This window comes from Carassius auratus, chromosome 10 (genome assembly GCF_003368295.1).
Source record: "Carassius auratus strain Wakin chromosome 10, ASM336829v1, whole genome shotgun sequence".
NCBI classification, from domain to species: Eukaryota; Metazoa; Chordata; class Actinopteri; order Cypriniformes; family Cyprinidae; genus Carassius; species Carassius auratus.
The window spans coordinates 7773992-7792742 of NC_039252.1; the positions used below are offsets into that span (position 1 = coordinate 7773992).

The following is an 18751-nucleotide window of genomic DNA, read 5'->3' on the forward strand; positions in this document are numbered from 1 at the left end:
ACTGACGAACGTAACGTTAGCTAGCCAACATTCAATGACATGCGACCGCGAGTAAACTGCGATTAAATAAACGAAACAACTAGAATGTTTTCAACGGTATGTCAAACCCGGTATTTTATGACAGCTAAACTGATTTCAGTATTCCTATCGTTAAATGAATCTTAATGTTATCCTCCTGCGTTAGCTTCATCCCCTCACCCATCTCACCTCTCTAGTGTAGAGCGAGTTGGGTCCAACGTGACTATTGGCCCCGCCCTTTTCAGATTTTACGAGTTTCTATTGGCTGTCTCTTATGTTGAGGATGCGCCTCTCATTCTAATAGGGTAATAAGGCTGTCTGTCTTCATTGGATCAACTGCACCCTGGATCAACCAGCAAGTTTACGTGCCTCACCTCAAGTCAACCCATGGTAAAGGTCCTCTACAGCTATAAGGTTAAACATATTTACCACGTATTTACTATAACATTAAAAATGACAAAGCACTTTATGAACCACTTTATTCCATGCACATAAGTAAGTAGCATAAATAGCCTACATATAATGTACACTACCAGACAAAAGTTTGGACACACCTACTAATTATTTATTTATTATTATCAAATACACATTTTATTATTCGTCATATTTTTATGTAATAGTTAAGGGATAGTTAAGTAAGTAATTATTAAGTAATATATTTTGTAAAATTCATAGAGTCAATATTTTTCAATAAAATGTTAGGCCTTTACTATCTATCTATCTATCTATCTATCTATCTATCTATCTATCTATCTATCTATCTATCTATCTATCTATCTATCTATCTATCTATCTATCTATCTATCTATCTATCTATCTATCTATCTATCTTGATCTCATTCAAATAATGATTACTGTGTTTATTAGTTCAAATGGGCAATCAATTTCCCACCCAGTGTTAGGCGGTAACTACTTACTAAATAGTTAAATTAATAATATTACTTTTTGCATAGTAGTGTAACTAATTGTTAATAAGATTTCAGTAATGATATTAGTTGCCATCCATAAAACAGCTCGTTACTTGCCTCAACACCTACTGATTTGAAGTTCAACAATCCAATAATTCCTGCATTTATTTTCATAATTTTATGAATGTTACAGGCAAATTAAGTCACCAGTGAAGCAGGCAAGCTTGGAATATGGAAAAAAAAACTTTTCTTATGAACTTATGTTAATTCTTTTGATAATATACATTATGAAATATAACACAATGAGAATAATACAACAGATCTGTAAAAGATAACCTGCTTAATAACTATGCACACCTGAATATAAGGCATTTTTCACTTCCAGTATTCATGAGCCATTATATATCGGTTATAAGTTATTAAATACAAAATTAATAGTAGTCATTAAGATTGATGTTGTTTGGAATTGGTAAAATGTGCTTGGAAAAAAATATAATCAGAATTTTAACTTGCATATTATATATGAATTATGCATGCAATGTATTTTCCCCTTCCGCTGTCATCAGTATTGCAAGGAAAGTTGTGATCGGTCATCAAGGCAGCCAATCAGAATTTAGCATCCTCGTCTCTGATTGGCTGGAATTATGGCATATTGTAAATCTGGGTTGTGTTGAGCAACTGAGCCATTAGAGAGCACTGAGGGCAGACATCAAGGGAGCAAGCTATATGTTGCATGGGTAAAAGAGGCCTTCACACATCCAAATGCTTATTTTAAATGCAAAATTGATTTACTGTGCTCAAAATACTTTTTATCTTTGCGAGACGAACATTTTCTCCAAAACTCAAATTGTGCGCATGCAAAATGCACTTTTGTGCATTCTAAATATGATCTTTCGTGCACAGAACTATGCAGATCTAACCCCATAACCCAAAATTGGTCCTATCTGAAGCACATAAAGGTGCATCTCAATAAATTAGAATGCCATAGAAAAGTTAATTTATTTTAATAATTCAACTCAAATTGTGAAATTCGGGTATTAAATAAATTCAATGCACACAGACTGAAGAAGTTTAAGTATATGGTTCTTTCATTTGTGATGATTTTGGCTCATATTATACAACAAAACCCACCAATTCACCATCTCAACAAATTCTAATACTTCATAAAAAAAAAAAAAAAACATTTTTAGTGAATTGTTGGCCTTCTGGAAACTATGTTCATTTACTGCATGTACTCTATACTTGGTAGGGCCTTTTGCTTTAATTACTGCCTCAATTAGACATGGCATGGAGGTGGTCAGTTTGTGGCACTGCTGAGGTGGTATGGAAGCCCAGGTTTCTTTGATAGTGACCTTCATCTCATCTGCATTTTTTGGTCCCTTGTTTCTCATTTTTATCCTGTCAATACCCTATAGATTCTCTCTGGGGTTCAGGTCTGGTGAGCTTTGCTGGCCAGTCAAGAACACCATGCTCATTTAACCAACTTTTGGTGCTTTTGGCAGTGTGGGCAGGTGCCAAATCCTGCTGGAAAATTAATTCAGCATCTTCAAAAAGCTGGTCAGCAGAAGATTTCCTGGTAAACTGGTGCACTGACTTTGGTTTTCCAAAAACACAATGGACCAACACCAGCAGATGACATTGCACCCCAAATCATCACAGACTGTGAAAACTTAATACTGGACTTCAAGCAACTTGGGATATGAGCTTCTCCACCCATTTCCAAATGAAGTACAAAACTTGCTCTCATCTGAAAGGAGGACTTTGGACCACTGGGCAACAGTCCAGTTCTTCTTCTCCTTAGCCCAGGTAAGATCCCTCTGACGTTGTATGTGGTTCAGAAGTGGCTTAACAAGAAGAATACGACAGCTGTAGCCAAATTCCTTGACACGTCTATATGCCTTGACCCCAGCCTCAGTCCATTCCTTCAGGTTCAGTCAAATTCTTGAATCAATTTTGCTTGACAATCCTCATAAGGCTGAGGTTCTCTTGGTTGGTTGTGCATATTTTTCTTCCACACTTTTTCCTTCTACTCAACTTTCTGTTAACATGCTTGGATACAGCACTGTGAACAGCCAGCTTCTTTGCCAGTGAATGTTTATGGCTTACCCTTTTGAGTTGATTAGCTGTTTGGCATGTAGCCATATTAGTGAATTGGTGGGTTTTTGAGGTGAGCCAAAATCATCACAATTAAAAGAACCAAAGACTTAAACTACTTCAGTCTGTGTGAATTGAATTTATTTAATACACGAGTTTCACAATTTGGGTTGAATTACTGAAATAAATAAACTTTTCTACGACATTCTAATTTATTGAGATGAACCTGTAAATGCTGCGGAAGTGAGAAATACCAGAAATAATCAATTGAAATCCCTTTTTTTTCTTTGGCCACATGGGGGAGTTATAGCACAGCTTGCAGGAATTGAAGCATCACCTTCATAGAGTTTCATCTCAGTCTTTCCCATGACTTCCGATAACACACGAGAGGAACTGGAGAAAAATAGTCTAGAGTCGCAGGGGATACATATACGGGAAACAAGAAACGCCTTTGAAATCTGACAGTACAGCACATTAATAATCAGAAAACATTTAGGTTTAGGACAACAAATCAGTTTTATCTTTATATAAAAATAGACTGTATTAAAGAAACAGACTAGATTTAGATATTTGTGAGCAACACAATTCTGAATATCTGTTTTCATATATAATCTTATTTTAACTCTCACATATCAGAGAAAATAAATACGAATCTATAATGAAATTTCAAAACAAATGACTCCGCTGCATTTAGCCTTCAAAAAGAACATTCTTTAAAGTGAAATATTTTTGGAGTATATGTTGTGTAAAGTATTTAATGAATATTTAAAATGCCTGTATTCTACAGATGTTTGCATTTTTCCAGATTGTATAGTTACAGAGTAGTAGTAATGGTCGACAAGTCTAAGGTTAATTAAATAGTCTTTTTTTGTTTTGACTACCGTCGCCAGAGGGCGGGGCTTATCTTTTGAGTGACTATCCACCGAAGACGGCCCTCCCTCTCACTCGTCTTCTTGCGTGGACAAGCAGGAACTCATCATCTGGAGCCGGTTGAAAGCGGTTTATTGGGATTTTTTCATTGATTCAAGAGTTTAATACGACTAATGTTCGCAGTGTCTTGTTTTTTGTCTTAAGCTTTGAATTTAATTATTTTATCCGACGTTAGTGCTTAGGAAAGAACGAGAGAATTTATTGTGTATTACCCCGCGCGCGCGGAAAGCGGCTACGGGAAGTTGACTGGGCGGGTTACGTTGTCAGAAATATCTAAATCGACATTTATCGACGGTTTTCTTTGAGTGGTGAGTAAAAATTTTTTTTTTCTTATTCTAGTTGTCAGTGAGTGATATATGTCTTACTTTCTTATCGACATTTTTCCTTCGGCTTATTTGAACGGTTAGAATGAGCGCGAGCTCGTGTCTTTGTCAGCTGACTCGTGATGTTTAAACGTGGAAAAAATGGCAAGTTCCCTTTACGTTTAGTTGACAACACAGTGTCACCGTGTCACTATAAATGATTTATTGAATTTATTTTGGTATTTTAAGAAAGCAGTTCTGATTAATAATGTTATATTAGCCGTTAGCGGGCGTGAATGAATGACGACACGTGTAACGTTAACGTTAGTGCGGAGCACAAGCCGTCAGAACACCGGCGCGCTCAGAAAATATGGATATCGCCTTATTAACCTAAAAAGCCCTACAAAATGTTTACATTGAAAATAGTGTAAGATTGTATTTTCCATAAATATCAACACATTTTAATTGCTTAAAGCGATTGTTTTTATTGTTGTTCATGGTTAGCGAGGAAGTGCGTGCCTAGCGCGAGCAGGGAGAACTGGCTCAAACAGCCCTAGAGGTGACAGTCAACCGGATTTCATCATTTATTTTCTGCGTTTCTTTGCCAATAAAGGCTGCATTGCAGGAACGTACTGGAAAGCCACATGACACCGTTGCGCTGACGGTTTACTTTGAATAGTAGTCGCTGTTTGTTGTCACAGAGCTTAAAATATTAACCAAAGCGCTGCCTTCTCGTGTTTGTAAAACAAAGTGGGCCTATTGACTTTTGATCACTTTTGTTTTTCGTACTACATATTGTGACCTTCAGCGTATTGGCTTGATTATTGTAACCAAAAAGCCATCGGTTTTAGTTAATGCATAAGCAGTTGCCATATGGTGTGTATATGTATTTTTTAAGAGTCTTGATGTTTGGTGATTCTGTTTGTTCTCGGTGAGCCACATTTTTTTGTACAGTGAAACAAGTTCAAGAGACCTTCAGCTATACTATATGAAAAAAAAAACACTTAAGTGTGTAATAGATTTATCTCCATGTTCTGGACCCTCTGCAGTGATATTGTTGGATAACACGGGAACCTTCCCACTTTCTCCTTTTTTTCAGGAATGAGCTACCATTCACCAACTGTGTCTGTTGCACAATGGATGTCCGCTCTGTCTGCCTAATTGCCCAAGCCAAAACAAACTGTAACAGATCTAGTCTATTCAGAGGATAGCAATAGGCCCTCACTCCACCCTCTCCCTTAACGTTACACGTCAGTGTAGAGCAGTGCAGATTCTCTCTCTGGTGTCTGGATTGCTTTGATTTGCTGGTTTAGCGAAGGGGTGAAGGTAGGTCTGAGGCAGAAAACAGAATAAGCAACTCTAGTACCTCAATTTTCTGGGGATTAAAATATCCAGTGTGCTGCTGCTTGAATTATTTATACATATTTAGTTCTCTTCCCTGTAAGATTGTGAATTTTTTTCCCCCCGTTTAACTTGAAAACCATCTATACACAATGGTGTCGACAACTCTGGCCACGGTAACGATTTTGACCACCCTTGCCGCTCAAGTGGCTTTGACAGATTATCTATGGCTCCTAATTGTAGGGTTCATAATAGCATTTATTCTGGCCTTTTCGGTGGGTGCTAATGACGTAGCCAACTCTTTTGGTACAGCAGTGGGATCAGGTGTAGTTACGCTTAGGCAGGCCTGTATTCTTGCTACTGTCTTTGAGACACTGGGCTCTGTGCTGCTTGGTGCCAAGGTCAGTGAAACTATCCGCAATGGCATAATCGATGTGACTATGTACAACGGCACAGAGCATGTGTTGATGGCTGGATCAGTCAGCGCTATGTTTGGTGAGTAGTTTATGAAGCTTACTAGTACCTGTTTTTTACATGTTAATGATTTCATATATATATATATATATATATATATTTTTAATATATATGAAGTTTTTCTTAAGTTTTATGTTTTTCACTGCCCTTCAGGCTCTGCTGTTTGGCAGTTATTTGCTTCTTTTCTGAAGCTTCCTATATCTGGGACCCATTGCATTGTGGGAGCTACCATTGGCTTTTCACTAGTCGCCAAAGGTCAGCAGGGCGTCAAATGGCTGGAGCTTCTTAGAATTGGTGAGTCAGCTGCATTCACAAAAATTATCCATTTGTAGTTGCACTTGTATGATTATTCTGATAGTCAAGAAACTGGCCATGTTTGTTTCCTAACCTGTCAGTGTTCTTTGTTCACTTACAGTTGCATCCTGGTTCCTCTCACCTGTCCTCTCTGGCATTATGTCTGCCATTCTTTTCTACTTTGTTCGCATGTTCATCCTGAAAAAGGTAAATCAAACGATCTTAATCTTTAAACATAGTTTTCTTTGAATGTAGCAGAATATCATATGGTCATGCCAGAGCTGGGTGTTGGCTAAGAGTCTGTACTTTGTCCTTTACAGAAAGATCCAGTTCCCAATGGTCTGAGGGCCCTGCCTTTCTTCTATGCTGTTACGATGGGAATCAACCTGTTCTCCATTATGTTTACTGGAGCACCGAGTGAGTATTGCTCTATGTATGCCTTTTGCATCCCTATTAACACCCTAACCAGATGCCCAGTCTTTGCCAGACTGTGTTTACAGTGCATAAGGCAAACCAGTGTTTAACCAGTGGGCTCTGGAGAACTCAGTGGAGCACTCATGACACGGACATGTGGTGCCTGTATTCATGACCTCAGTCAGTGTTTTTTCCTTCTCCATCATAGGAGAGAAAAAAACAGTGGAATAAAGAAATCATGCCCATCAAAAAGAACCTTCAGCCACAGTAGAGAAAGCACCACGTTTTTGAGTGCCGTTAACTGTTGAGCTCTGAATACTTTTGCCTTATGAATTTGAGATCCTATTAAATGAGCAACTTTTGCTCCTTTTTGTTTTCTCTTACCCACAGGGCTCAACAATTCAAGAAGTCAACTGGCCTGGGCCGTAAAATGAAGGCTTCAGGCCAGAGTATGACGCAATATGCACCCTCGGAGTGTGCACACATGCACTCCCAGGCGGGTGCGCTTTACATAGGCACAGCAAGGTGCAGCACACACATTCACATAGCAACACACATACCTTTTGCCTTAGACATCCCAGTGCACTTCAGAGAAAGTTTTTATTATTATTTGGACAGTCTGTAGTTATGTAAGTTAGTTATGGGAAGTCGGTGTGTTTTTAAATAAAGTGCTTAAGTGAAATACTTGATGTAAGAATAAGTTAAGATTTTCATCTGACATACCGAGCAAAATTCCTAATGACTTTAAAGAATAATAGCCTCTAAAAATTAAAAGGCTGTCCTCTAGAGCCCATTTAATCATTCCAGTGTCACTTCAGGACTCCGAATCAATTAGGATGAGTTTTCTCTTCAGCCAAATTCATCAGCTGAAACACATGTCATGTTACCAATTCAGGTTAATGTAGTTGGTCATAGTAGAAACATCTTAACATAAGCTTATCCTGATCTTTGGCCTCACTTAGTGACATCATCATTTCACCTGCTGTTGGATTTGCATTAAAGGAACCACATCACCAGACACAGTCCCTTCGCTCCTCCCACTCTCAGCCTGTTTAAGGCAGTTCACTCAGGTTCAGTTAATCCAGAGCATCTCCCAGGACAGGACAATACCAGCACTCACCGGGGGGGGTTGAGAGGCATGCGGCATGTCATGAATTGTTGATCGACTTCCTTTGTCTTCTAAAGAGCGCTCACAGGCACACATGCCCAGTAAAACTTCAATCAGTATGTAACTAGGTGGCGTTTCCTTGAAGCGGTGTGTTTGCGCTGGTACTTGGAACAGCTTGTTTTTCTGGTTTTAACCGTTTATGTAGTATGATGGTGACAACACATTCCAACTTGCATACTGTAAAAAAAGTTGAATCCATTCTAACTAATTTGGCTTGTGATATAGAAGATTAGATGCACATCAAGTCAGGGATCTAATAACCCCCTTTCCCAAACATTGTGTCTCAATACTTTAATCATATACTATAGCCCACCCCTGCCCCCAGTTTCAGCACAAACGTACAGTCATTCAGCAACCACTTTGCCTGGAAAGTTCTCCCCATGCAAAATAGAGATGACACATAAGCACTCTTTCTGTTTTTTAATGCCAGCAGCCCTCAGCATTTGAGACCTGAGTAGGCAAACAATTATTTGTTTGTTCTCCTCTCTTCCCTGTTTAGTTAGTCAACTAGTTTTCAAAATAACTTCTCTTATGAAACAACATGCCTTTTTTTTTTTTACCACCTAGATTTTTTTCAGGAAGTTTATATTAGTTGCCAAAAGTCAGAGCTAGTCTGCAGATTTTGGGCAGGCACAGTTGCCATATTTCCCAGAAAAACTCAAAAGGTTTATTTTTCTTTAACCATTTAATACATCATCAGGTGTCTGATGCCAAGAGTTTTAAAAAAATCTTGATTTTTAAAGGTCGTATAGTGTATTCCAGCCTTAACTTGTATTACTCATATTCCTAATTTAAGAATAGGAACATGATGATTGGCTACACCCTCCCGCCCCCAGTACTTCAATGTTTGTTTTCCGGTCTGCTTGCCCCTTTAAAAAAACAGACAGTGGGGTGTTATGGTTTCCCTGGGGATATAAAGCAAACACGAAAGGCAGCAATAACAGACTTCTGGATTTGAAACAGAATGTTTTTATATTTGGCCAGACTTATTCAGCAGGACTCAAGTGTCAAAAAGAACTTTTTGTTTAAAGCACCAAATCATTTGTGGGTGCTAGATGTGGTGGCGGGGGTCAAAAAACTGGGTGTCTCAAAACAAACAGTCTGGTGGTGCTACAAAGGTAGAATTTTATCACACCATAAAAGTTTATTTCATGATGTCAGTTAATTATAAAAAATGCTTCGAACTTTTGGAACAGACACGAGGCAGTCAAAGACCACAAATAATGGCATGATTGGCATAAACAACAGTGCCCAGCCCACAATGACTCATAAACCATCATCATCCCGTCCCCAGGATGAGGTTTAGTGCTGAACGTGTCTGGAAAAACAATTTGTGTCATTGTGTAATAAAGGCCATGGGATAGCACATTTTATTGTGAGGTGAAGCAGGACATGAATCCACTTCCATTCATCCCACTGCATGTTTGTGGTCTGGCTTCTCCCATTTTGTGGGGGAGTGTTTGTCAGACTGCGTTGATGTGAGCATGAATGCATTCCCTGCCTAACACACATGCACAGGGCATTTTTCACACCAGACTGCCATACTTGATAACTGGGCCCCATTTGTTGGCCTTTCTCTTATTTCCGTCATTCAAATCCTCTGGCCACACCTGTTCTGTCTCGGTAGATGCTGCTTAGTCATTTGTGTGCTGGGAAAGTTCAGCTGTTCCTCCCTCACATACCTCAGCCCTCTATTCAAAGAGTGTGGTGCTCCTTGTGTCTTGTCTCCTGAGATTGAACTAAAGTTGCATAACCAAAGCACGCAGCGGCACAGCATGCCCTGCAGCGTCCTGCAGTAGTACGTGCATGTGGCATGGTTGTTCATGCCCCACTGCTCCCTGTCCTCTTATCTCTCAACTTCTCTGTTTATTTTTCACAGCCCTACTCCAATAAGGTCTGTTTCATTCGGACAAAGTCTGCTCTGAATATTTCCAGTACCTTTTTTTCACCCCCTTTTTGGTTTTTGAACTTATGTTGACAATTTTCATTGTCTTGTCTGTGGTTTGGACCCTGTGGGGAATACGTAAATGGCCGAGTTGCTCAGCCAGCACTCTTGCTTGAGCATGCATTCGACATCACCGCAGCTAACACCGCAGTCTTGGCTCAGATAGAAACTATCTGCAAGGGAGGGTTTACATTTTTTTTTTTTCACCCGTCCTCCCAAAGAGGTGGGGGTGATATCTTTCTGCAATAGCCTTTTAAGGCACCCCGCACTTGCTGACCATATGGTACAGTGGCCTTGTGCGCTGTCTTGTGTCACTGCAACATTTTGCTGCTGTTCACACTCACATCTCCCCTGAAGTGTTACATAAGATGACCGGCCTTGTGCTTGCATTCTGAATGTGACCAAGATATTTGACACTTGGTTGCAGTGGTTGTTTTGGCTTTTGTTTCTATGAACTCCTAAACAAGTAGAGCAAGTACATAAAAAAAAGGATTTTCACAATAGTCTTCTAACTGAAAATGATAAATGGGAGCTGCTGGCTTATGTATTATTCTCTGAATATGTATTTCCTTTCCTTAAAGGGAGTGCAAGCAACTTTTTGATAAAGTAATTCCACTTATTATGTCTTAATGTTTAACACCATTACTAACAACCAGGAGTACACAATGTCCCTGTTCATTCCCTAATGCTGTATGTTGATGGTAGCACATGCTGCCTGTTGTCTCAAAAGCACCTTTCCTTTCTTCCCCACCCCTCTTGGTCCCTTTCCTCCTGTGAATAATGGGACTGCAGTGCTGGGCTTTGATAAGCTGCCCTGGTGGGGAGTTCTGCTCATTTCCATCGGCATGGCCCTGATCATCGGTATCATCGTTTGGTTTGTTGTCTGCCCACGGCTCAAGAAGAAGATCGAATGTAAGTATCAGTCTTTAGTCTCTGTGTTTACTGTAACCATGTAAACCATAACATTTATGTAATCATTAGGAAAAGAACTGTGAGTCATATTTTGGGTATCTTGAGCACATTTGGGTAGCATAACCGTTGCTAAATATATCATTACAGATGTTTTTCCCTTTTACATTATACGTAGATTTAAGAATACATCGCTTTTGTTATATATATATATATATATATGACACACACTTTTAGTTTTTAGGCCCTATTAGTCTGGACAGCAACCTGTGGACATGTAAGATTTATTAGTCTTAGGCAAAGCACCAGGTGTTCATTGGGATTGGGGATAATACCCTGCAGATTAAAGATGCTGGCAGTGGACACCAGTTTTAATCAGTCACTTAGAAAGACGATATACTCTTTAAAGGAATGTTCTGGATTCAATACAAATTAAACTCTTGTCAACTCTATATAGGGTTTTCTTTGTGTAAATTATCCTTTTCCTGTAAACTTCCACATGCCTTGGAAAAAGTCCTGGGTTTATTTGGTTATTTGTGAAATGTAGTACAATATTTTAACAATCTTGTCTAATTTACAGTTCACGGTAACTGAATTTCTATGGCAAGCATAGATTTTCTAATCCTCAAATCACATGACCGACAAAAACATGCTAAATATTCTAACGAACTGCACTTTCAAGAAAATCCAGCTTTAGGTTAGGATGGTATGTTTGTTGTAATACAGTTCTTTAACACAAACAAACCAAGTCGTCTAGTCTTTATCTAAAGCTGTATAGTCTGACTGCACTGACAGCCTAATTGGGTCAGTGATCCAATAATTGGTCTTTGGCTAGTGAACTGGAATAGCCGTGGTCCAGCTGAGGTGTTGATGGGGAAGTAGCTCAGGCTCATTGAGCCAAGGTGTATGTCTACAGTTCGAAGTGACTTTTGCTATACATGTGCTTTGACATCTATGAGCAGATCAGTGGACAATGGACCAAGTTATGTCAGGTTGTCCTTGAAATGTAGGGTTATAGTGACAGTTTAAACAAACAGAGTTTGCCTCCAAAAAGTAAAAAAAAATTGAGCGTTCATGTGATACTGTGATCTGAACTGCCAGTGAGTAAAGTGCTTACCCGCCTTTGTACTTATCCCAAATGATTGATCAGATTTACCCTTATATAGCTAGTTAGGGTTCTCAATTTAATGTTAATACAATTATTTGAAAAATACTAAATTTATGCATTCAATTAAACAACTGAACCTTACGTTAAATTAAATGATAGGAAAACTTGTAAATCGACATTTTTGGTTGTTTTTAGCTAATTTCATATTTTTTTTAATATTGATGGGTACAAGTTTAATGGTAAATATTTTTATTATAATACATATTTAAATGGGTTCAAAGGGATTCCTGGGGGGGGGGGGTGTTTTAGAAATAAAAACTAAACAATAAAATTAAGTTAAAATGGATAAAATGTTATAAATTAGTTCATTAATTAATACAAAAATAGTAGAAAAATGTAAATGAATCAGTCTGTGGTTACTAAAATTCATCAGTATGGGAAATTGGGCCCTGTGGTATAAATGAACCTATATATATATTGTTTAAATGGATGTTTATTTCTGTGTAATCTGCAAATTTCATGTACTTGTGTTACCTTTATTTTTACATTTGCTAGCAAGCTCGGAGCTGACCATCTATCTTATTTGATATACAGGTAAACTAAAGTCTTCCAGTCCCACCGAGAGTCCTTTGATGGAGAAGAGGGAGCTGCATGAAGCTCACAGTCCCATCCTGAAACCTGTCCCTGAGGAGTCCAGTGCAATGCCCTCTATCACCCCCTCGGCCCCTCCTCTTTCTGAGGAGCGCAGGGTCACCTTTGACATTGGAGAGTCAGATGACGCTGATCAGAAGGACTGCAAAGAGTCAGAGATGGACAGTGGTGAGTGGTATAGGGCCTCAAATGCCATGTCCATCATGACATACATTTACTGCTTTTGTTGAAGATCGATCATGTAACTTGATTCTGTTTCTAGCAGCTCCAAAGAATGCCCATGTTCATTTCACCAACGGCCCCGCTCACATTCCTAGCAATGGTTACTCTCAGTACCACACAGTTCACAAGGACTCTGGACTCTACAAGGACCTGCTGCACAAACTTCATCTGGCAAAAGTGGGAGACTGCATGGGGGAGGTTGCCGACCGGCCCATTCGCCGCAACAACAGCTACACTTCCTACACCATGGCCATCATCGGCCTGCATGGAGACTACAAGCCCAAAGAATCTGAATTCCGTGCTTCAGAAGATGGAGACAAAGAAAAAGCCAATGCTCAGGAGAGGAAGCGCATCCGCATGGACAGCTACACGAGTTATTGCAACGCAGTGGCGGAGAATGGTGCACCTGAAGGTCTCGGTGATAGTGAGGTTGCTTTGGAGATTGCCGATGATGATGCTGGTAGCAGCCATAGTTCTTTGGAGGAGGATAAATCCGATGCTGACAGACCTGAAGTGTCAATGCTCTTCCAGTTCCTGCAAATCCTCACCGCCTGTTTTGGTTCCTTTGCTCACGGAGGAAATGATGTTAGGTAATGCAAATGCAATGAACTGAATGGTGCTCAAAATAGATTTTAAGAATGTGATATAATCTTAAGCATTTCAAGCAATTTAACTAGTTCTCTTTTGCTTTCAGTAATGCAATTGGTCCCCTGGTTGCCCTTTGGCTGGTCTATGAGAGTGGGTCCGTTATATCACATGGACCAACTCCAATCTGGCTGCTACTGTATGGAGGAGTGGGCATCTGTGTCGGTTTGTGGGTCTGGGGCCGTAGAGTTATCCAAACCATGGGCAAGGATCTGACCCCCATCACCCCATCTAGGTATAAACACACATCCATGTTGTCACATCAGACAGCACCTGCTGTACAGAGCACAACCTCTCAACTGGCAGACTTCCCTAAACAATGCTTTGTTTAATTCCAGTGGTTTCAGCATCGAGCTCGCCTCAGCCGTCACTGTTGTGGTTGCTTCCAACATTGGTCTTCCAGTTTCCACCACTCACTGCAAGGTAAGATGGGCCTGTATGCAAAACAAACCAATGCAAATCTAGTCCTAGATGGAGGTTATTTGAATGTAGTTTAATATTGAGGATGTATCTCTTTTTTTTTTTTTTTTTTTGCTTTCAGGTCGGGTCAGTGGTGTCTGTCGGTTGGATGCGCTCCAGGAAGGCTGTGGACTGGCGACTGTTCAGAAACATCTTCTTGGCCTGGTTTGTCACTGTGCCCATATCTGGCCTTATCAGCGCGGCCATCATGGCCCTGTTCATCTACGTTATCCTGTGAGGCCTTGAAAGTCCGCTCTGCCTCCCTCTCTGCTCACGAAGAGCCCCCACCCAGCATCCAGGATCCCTAGAGAGAGGTGGAGGGCATATGTCAACCTTCTCTGTCTCTCTCTACCTTCCCCCCTCCATCATTCTCGTGATGAGTGGGGATGAGAAAGGCCCCTTTCGATAGAGCCTGTGATTCTTGGCTGCATTATTTTTTAGCCTGTATTGATGATCTGTGTGCATTGCACCAGGTCACATACCATAGGCCACAGAAGAAAATCTCTTCAAAACTAAAATGGTTGCCATTTAAATTCCCTCTTGTACATATGTCAAATCACCTTGTTTTTATTTAATTATGTACAGAACTAAAGTTTTTTTTGTTATTAAGATAAATGAACAATTACAATGCAGTATTAGCCTTCAATTAACATGTATTTTTCATTACTTTCACAATTTGAGTACCTTAGAGAAGCGGTGTTTTGGTGCGAAGAATCGGGGGAAGAGGAATTGTTGCATTTTCCTTCTCTTATGTATTCAGTATGTTAATTTTCCACTTTTTCTCAAACAAGCCTAACTAAACTCAAAAAGAGCCTTATGACAGCCACATTTTTAGCAGAGTCTTGTGAGGGTTCATTAGCAAAATAAATTGGTTGCTCACATCATGTTCCTTAATGCAAATTTCAGTGTCCTTTTAGTTCTTTTGTAGGTTACACTACAAAGTAGGCCTCTTGGTAAACTAAACAGTTTTTCTGTTATCATTCTTTTAGTCCTCTCTTCAGTGGTTTGCAGAATATCAGATTTCTTTGGTGTTTTACACCACTGTAATTGAGCTGTAATATTAGCTCTGCTTTGTCCAGTGCTGAAAACAACTCAAACGGACCAACCTGCGCTTGGAGATGCAGTTAAACATCTCAGCAGCTACTGCAAAGATTCACGCTTTTCCTTAAAGCACAGAAGCGCTTAGCTGTATTTATTATGCTCTTAGCGACTCGTGTAAATGCAGTGCATCCCCAAATGTTGGCTTTAGACAATTGAACTCCATCGGTGGATTATGGCCCATTGTGCTCGGTCGCCAAGGGTCGCTGTTGTTGCATACAGATGAAATGTTACTAGGATACCCAAACTCTTGTTTTACCAGTGTAATTACTGGTCAGGGTTACTCCAGGGGACGGAAGATCACAAGTTAATAATGATATTAAAAATATAACCCTGATGAGACCCCTCTCCTTTTAGAGTATTGCTTTGCTGTTATGCTTGATATCAGAAACGGCGAATCAAACTCGATGGAGAGAGATTAGGCGTTACATGTAAAACTTGATTGGTGTAACTCATCTGCTCCAGCCTTCTCAGACCTGCTTCTGTAGTTTTTCTGAAGAATGTATACCAATACAAACACAGTATATGTATATATTTTAGAAAGCGTTGCTATTGTAACCCCTACAGCAACACAGATGACTTGCCCTGTTTATTAGGTGTGGGACAGTGGTGTTAAATGATGGTTTGGACTAGCTCCATCTGCACTGCTGTGATTTGGTTATAAATTAACACATTTAGACCTTACATAGTTGCTGTAGTTGCCTTAAGGATGTTTCTCTTTCTGTTTTTTTTTTTTTTCAGTTTTTTTTTTTTTTTGTTTAAACCAAAGAAAAGGGTGGAGCATTTTGTTGTCCACTGGGCTTTGGGGATGAAAGAATAAATGTCTTTTTCATTATCACCTTTCTTTGTCTCTTGATTTTCAAAATAATAAATATTTATTGTTCTTCCTTAAGAACATTTCTCATACTCAGGCATATATATATATATATATATATAAGAACTTACAATTAATTAAATTGTACTGTATTTCTGGTTTAAATCAGGCAAAACTACACATATTTCGGCCATTAAAATAATGAGACATGCATTTATCAATAAAACTATCAACATTTCCCTCAAAACGACAAAAAGCATTTCTTCCTTGTTAAAGAGTCTTTTTAGCAGTAAAACAGCTTGAGCTCATCAAGGTTGTGGGACTTGGAGATGGGCAATGATGCATCATTGGTCCAAAAATAAGCTGGGACAATGCAGATGATATAAATAAATCTCAAACGAGCACCCAAGGACTGTAGACGGCGCTGGCCTGGATAACTGTCCTAGATCTATGTTCTAACACTACCTACATCTGCTACTCAGACTGGTGCCTCTGAGAAGCCATGTAATCATCTGTTACTACACCCACCTGCAGCCTGGTATTAATATGAACACTGGACACCCGCCAGTGTTTACAGTCTTTATTTGGAAAAAAAAGCAGCCATCACAAATTGTGTGAAAGGTCACCATGCATGTTTTTTGTCTAGGTGGTACATACAGTCGGTTAGAATTGTTTGCAATATGCTTTACAAAACAATGCATTTATGTTTTAAAGATGTTAGATGGATTCCACACAGCTGCTTCACACGGTCTTAATAATCGTAATATACATTGTATTCTTCATCACTGAAATCCTCTAGAAAGAAAGGTCACATTAATATAAATTAAAACAATTTTTTATATATATATAAAATTTGAATTTATTTTTAATACAATTGGCATCTAGTAAGATTCGGTTCTCAACACTGTTTTATTTCATTTGCTGGATTAATGACTCACCAGAACTTTTCACACTCTCTTCAACCTGCTCACTGTGTTCTAGAAGAGAACAAAACACAAACGTGAAGGACTGAAAACGAGGAGACTATCACCACACGTGAATAAAAAAATCATTGAATTTTAATGAAAGGACGCATCTTAGACTACTCGATGTTTTCCTCTTTAATTATGGATACAAATCATGTAATGTGAAGCGTTTACCTGTGATCTGTTGAGAGGCTGTGCAATAAGAGACATGTGTTACATAACTTTACATAACTCACAGCAATACAACCACTGTATACAGACGAATCACCTTATATATTATTACTGTTGTCTGAGATGATCATAGAAATCAAATAACACAAAGGAACACATTGTCCTCGTGTCTTTGTTTACACTGAATTGTAATTTAAATGAATTTACTTACTGTCGTCCTCAGAGTGTGAATCTGAATAAACAAAATCACACAGTCAGTGCACGCGATCTGTTTTTCAGAGGTCAGGCTGCATTGTGAGTGACGAACTGTCGCCCTCGCGCGGCGAGGAATGGAATCACACCGAGATACACCTACCTATGGGCGCGTCACTTCCGGTGTTCGCTCCTACGTCAAAGCAAACATTGCGTAAGAGACGCAGAGAATTCGTCACATGACGTGGCTCAGTACAAGAACACAAAGTAAATAAATAAATCAAATTGCTAGTTTTTAAAAACATAAAATCATTATGTTTATCAAACGTATATGTATATCATTATTAAAAATGTTAACATAATATGTAATGTGAAATCTGATAACTTAAAAAATATGTTCCCTATATTTTGCGTAAACATTGACACAAAATAAAACAGATCACGTATTTAGAAATACATTTTCAGACTCTATTTTAAACACCTTGTGTACTATGTTTTGTACTAAACGTGTATCTTCCTTGAAAACAATGTTCTGGAAAAAGTCTTTGTCTTTACCTGCAGCATCTGTTAGCGCCTCTTTCTCACCATCTATAGGGTTATTCAGAAAGTATAAACAGACAAATTAATAACAATTATTAATTATAATAACTGACCAATTATAATACTAAATGCATATCAAAGATCTATCTATCTCTTTATTTAGCTACATATTTGTATGATCTATTATGTTCTGTACTGAATGTATATGAAAATAACATTGTAAAAGTCATTATGTTTACCTGTAGTGTCTGTCACTGCCTTTGTCTCTCCGTCTGTTAGGGTTCAGATGATTCAGATCATAACAAAACAAGACTTTTCTCACCCATATAAGTCATTTCTGTTTATTCAGCATCAGCGAGTCAAAGCATATTGAGAGTAAATGGCCCTAAACACACGTTTTGATTTGCTTAACATTTACCTTTGACATGAGCAGCCTCATACTCTGACTCATCTGAGGAAACAGATATGAAATGAGTTCAGAGAATCTGAGCGTATGTTAATGTGCAGAGATATATAAGCATCTGTCCGAGGGAAGTCATATCAGTGACATCCAGCAGATGTTACACAGAGAACAGCAGGCTGGCAGGAGAAATAATGACCCACCTGTGTGTGGAGCCGTGCTGTACTCTTCAAACGCTGAGGCAAGACAAAACAGAGAACAAAGAAAAGTCATTTTTTTCTAAATCTTGGGCTGTGATAATATACAAATCAAGCTGGAAACAGTGGTTACCTCTCTGTTCTGGCAGTTTAGTCCTTTCATCACATTGCAGAGATGCTGAAATCACTACAAACACAAACATGTAGAAGTATAATTTCATTTCTGTCATATACAGTTTATATATTATTCCACAAGCTGATAATGGATGCACGAGCATGAATTAAATTATGACTATAACTATTATGACTTGTCTTCATTAATAATGTAAGCTAGCTAAGCACAGATCATTCCAGGAGGAAACAAATGGAAACATGCAATACTTTAGAGCTATTCAACGTTGACAACTAATAAGCTGTCAAAACAAAACTAAAATTATATTAAATTAAAAGTTACAAAAATCTGTAATATGCTATGTGTACTTTGTTTTACAT

At 38.8% G+C, this 18751-nt stretch overlaps 1 protein-coding gene across 2 annotated transcripts; it reads left to right on the forward strand.

Moving 5' to 3' along the window:
* Nucleotides 1-3955: 3955 nt before the first annotated feature.
* Nucleotides 3956-15742, forward strand: LOC113109703 (sodium-dependent phosphate transporter 1-B-like). 2 transcript variants are annotated; one of them, XM_026273435.1, is made up of 11 exons: nucleotides 3956-4258; nucleotides 5352-6088; nucleotides 6221-6361; nucleotides 6483-6568; nucleotides 6682-6778; nucleotides 10681-10800; nucleotides 12500-12724; nucleotides 12819-13368; nucleotides 13473-13658; nucleotides 13762-13846; nucleotides 13965-15742. In XM_026273435.1, the coding sequence occupies exons 2-11, from the start codon at nucleotides 5746-5748 to the stop codon at nucleotides 14118-14120; spliced, it is 1989 nt and encodes a 662-aa protein (XP_026129220.1). In that variant the 5' UTR covers nucleotides 3956-4258; nucleotides 5352-5745; the 3' UTR covers nucleotides 14121-15742. The 2 variants fall into 2 exon arrangements, with proteins under 2 accessions (XP_026129220.1, XP_026129222.1); XM_026273437.1 differs by having other exon boundaries at nucleotides 12822-13368.
* Nucleotides 15743-18751: the final 3009 nt, after the last annotated feature.

What these genes read in the sequence shown, in the direction of transcription:
- LOC113109703 (XM_026273435.1), top strand. Translation starts at nt 5,746, where the DNA reads ATGGTGTCGACAACTCTGGCCACGGTAACGATTTTGACCACCCTTGCC. An exon ending in CACGGAGGAAATGATGTTAG is followed by an intron (nt 13,369 to 13,472) that starts GTAATGCAAATG and finishes TTTTGCTTTCAG; the next exon opens with TAATGCAATTGGTCCCCTGG. An exon ending in TTTCCACCACTCACTGCAAG is followed by an intron (nt 13,847 to 13,964) that starts GTAAGATGGGCC and finishes TTTTGCTTTCAG; the next exon opens with GTCGGGTCAGTGGTGTCTGT.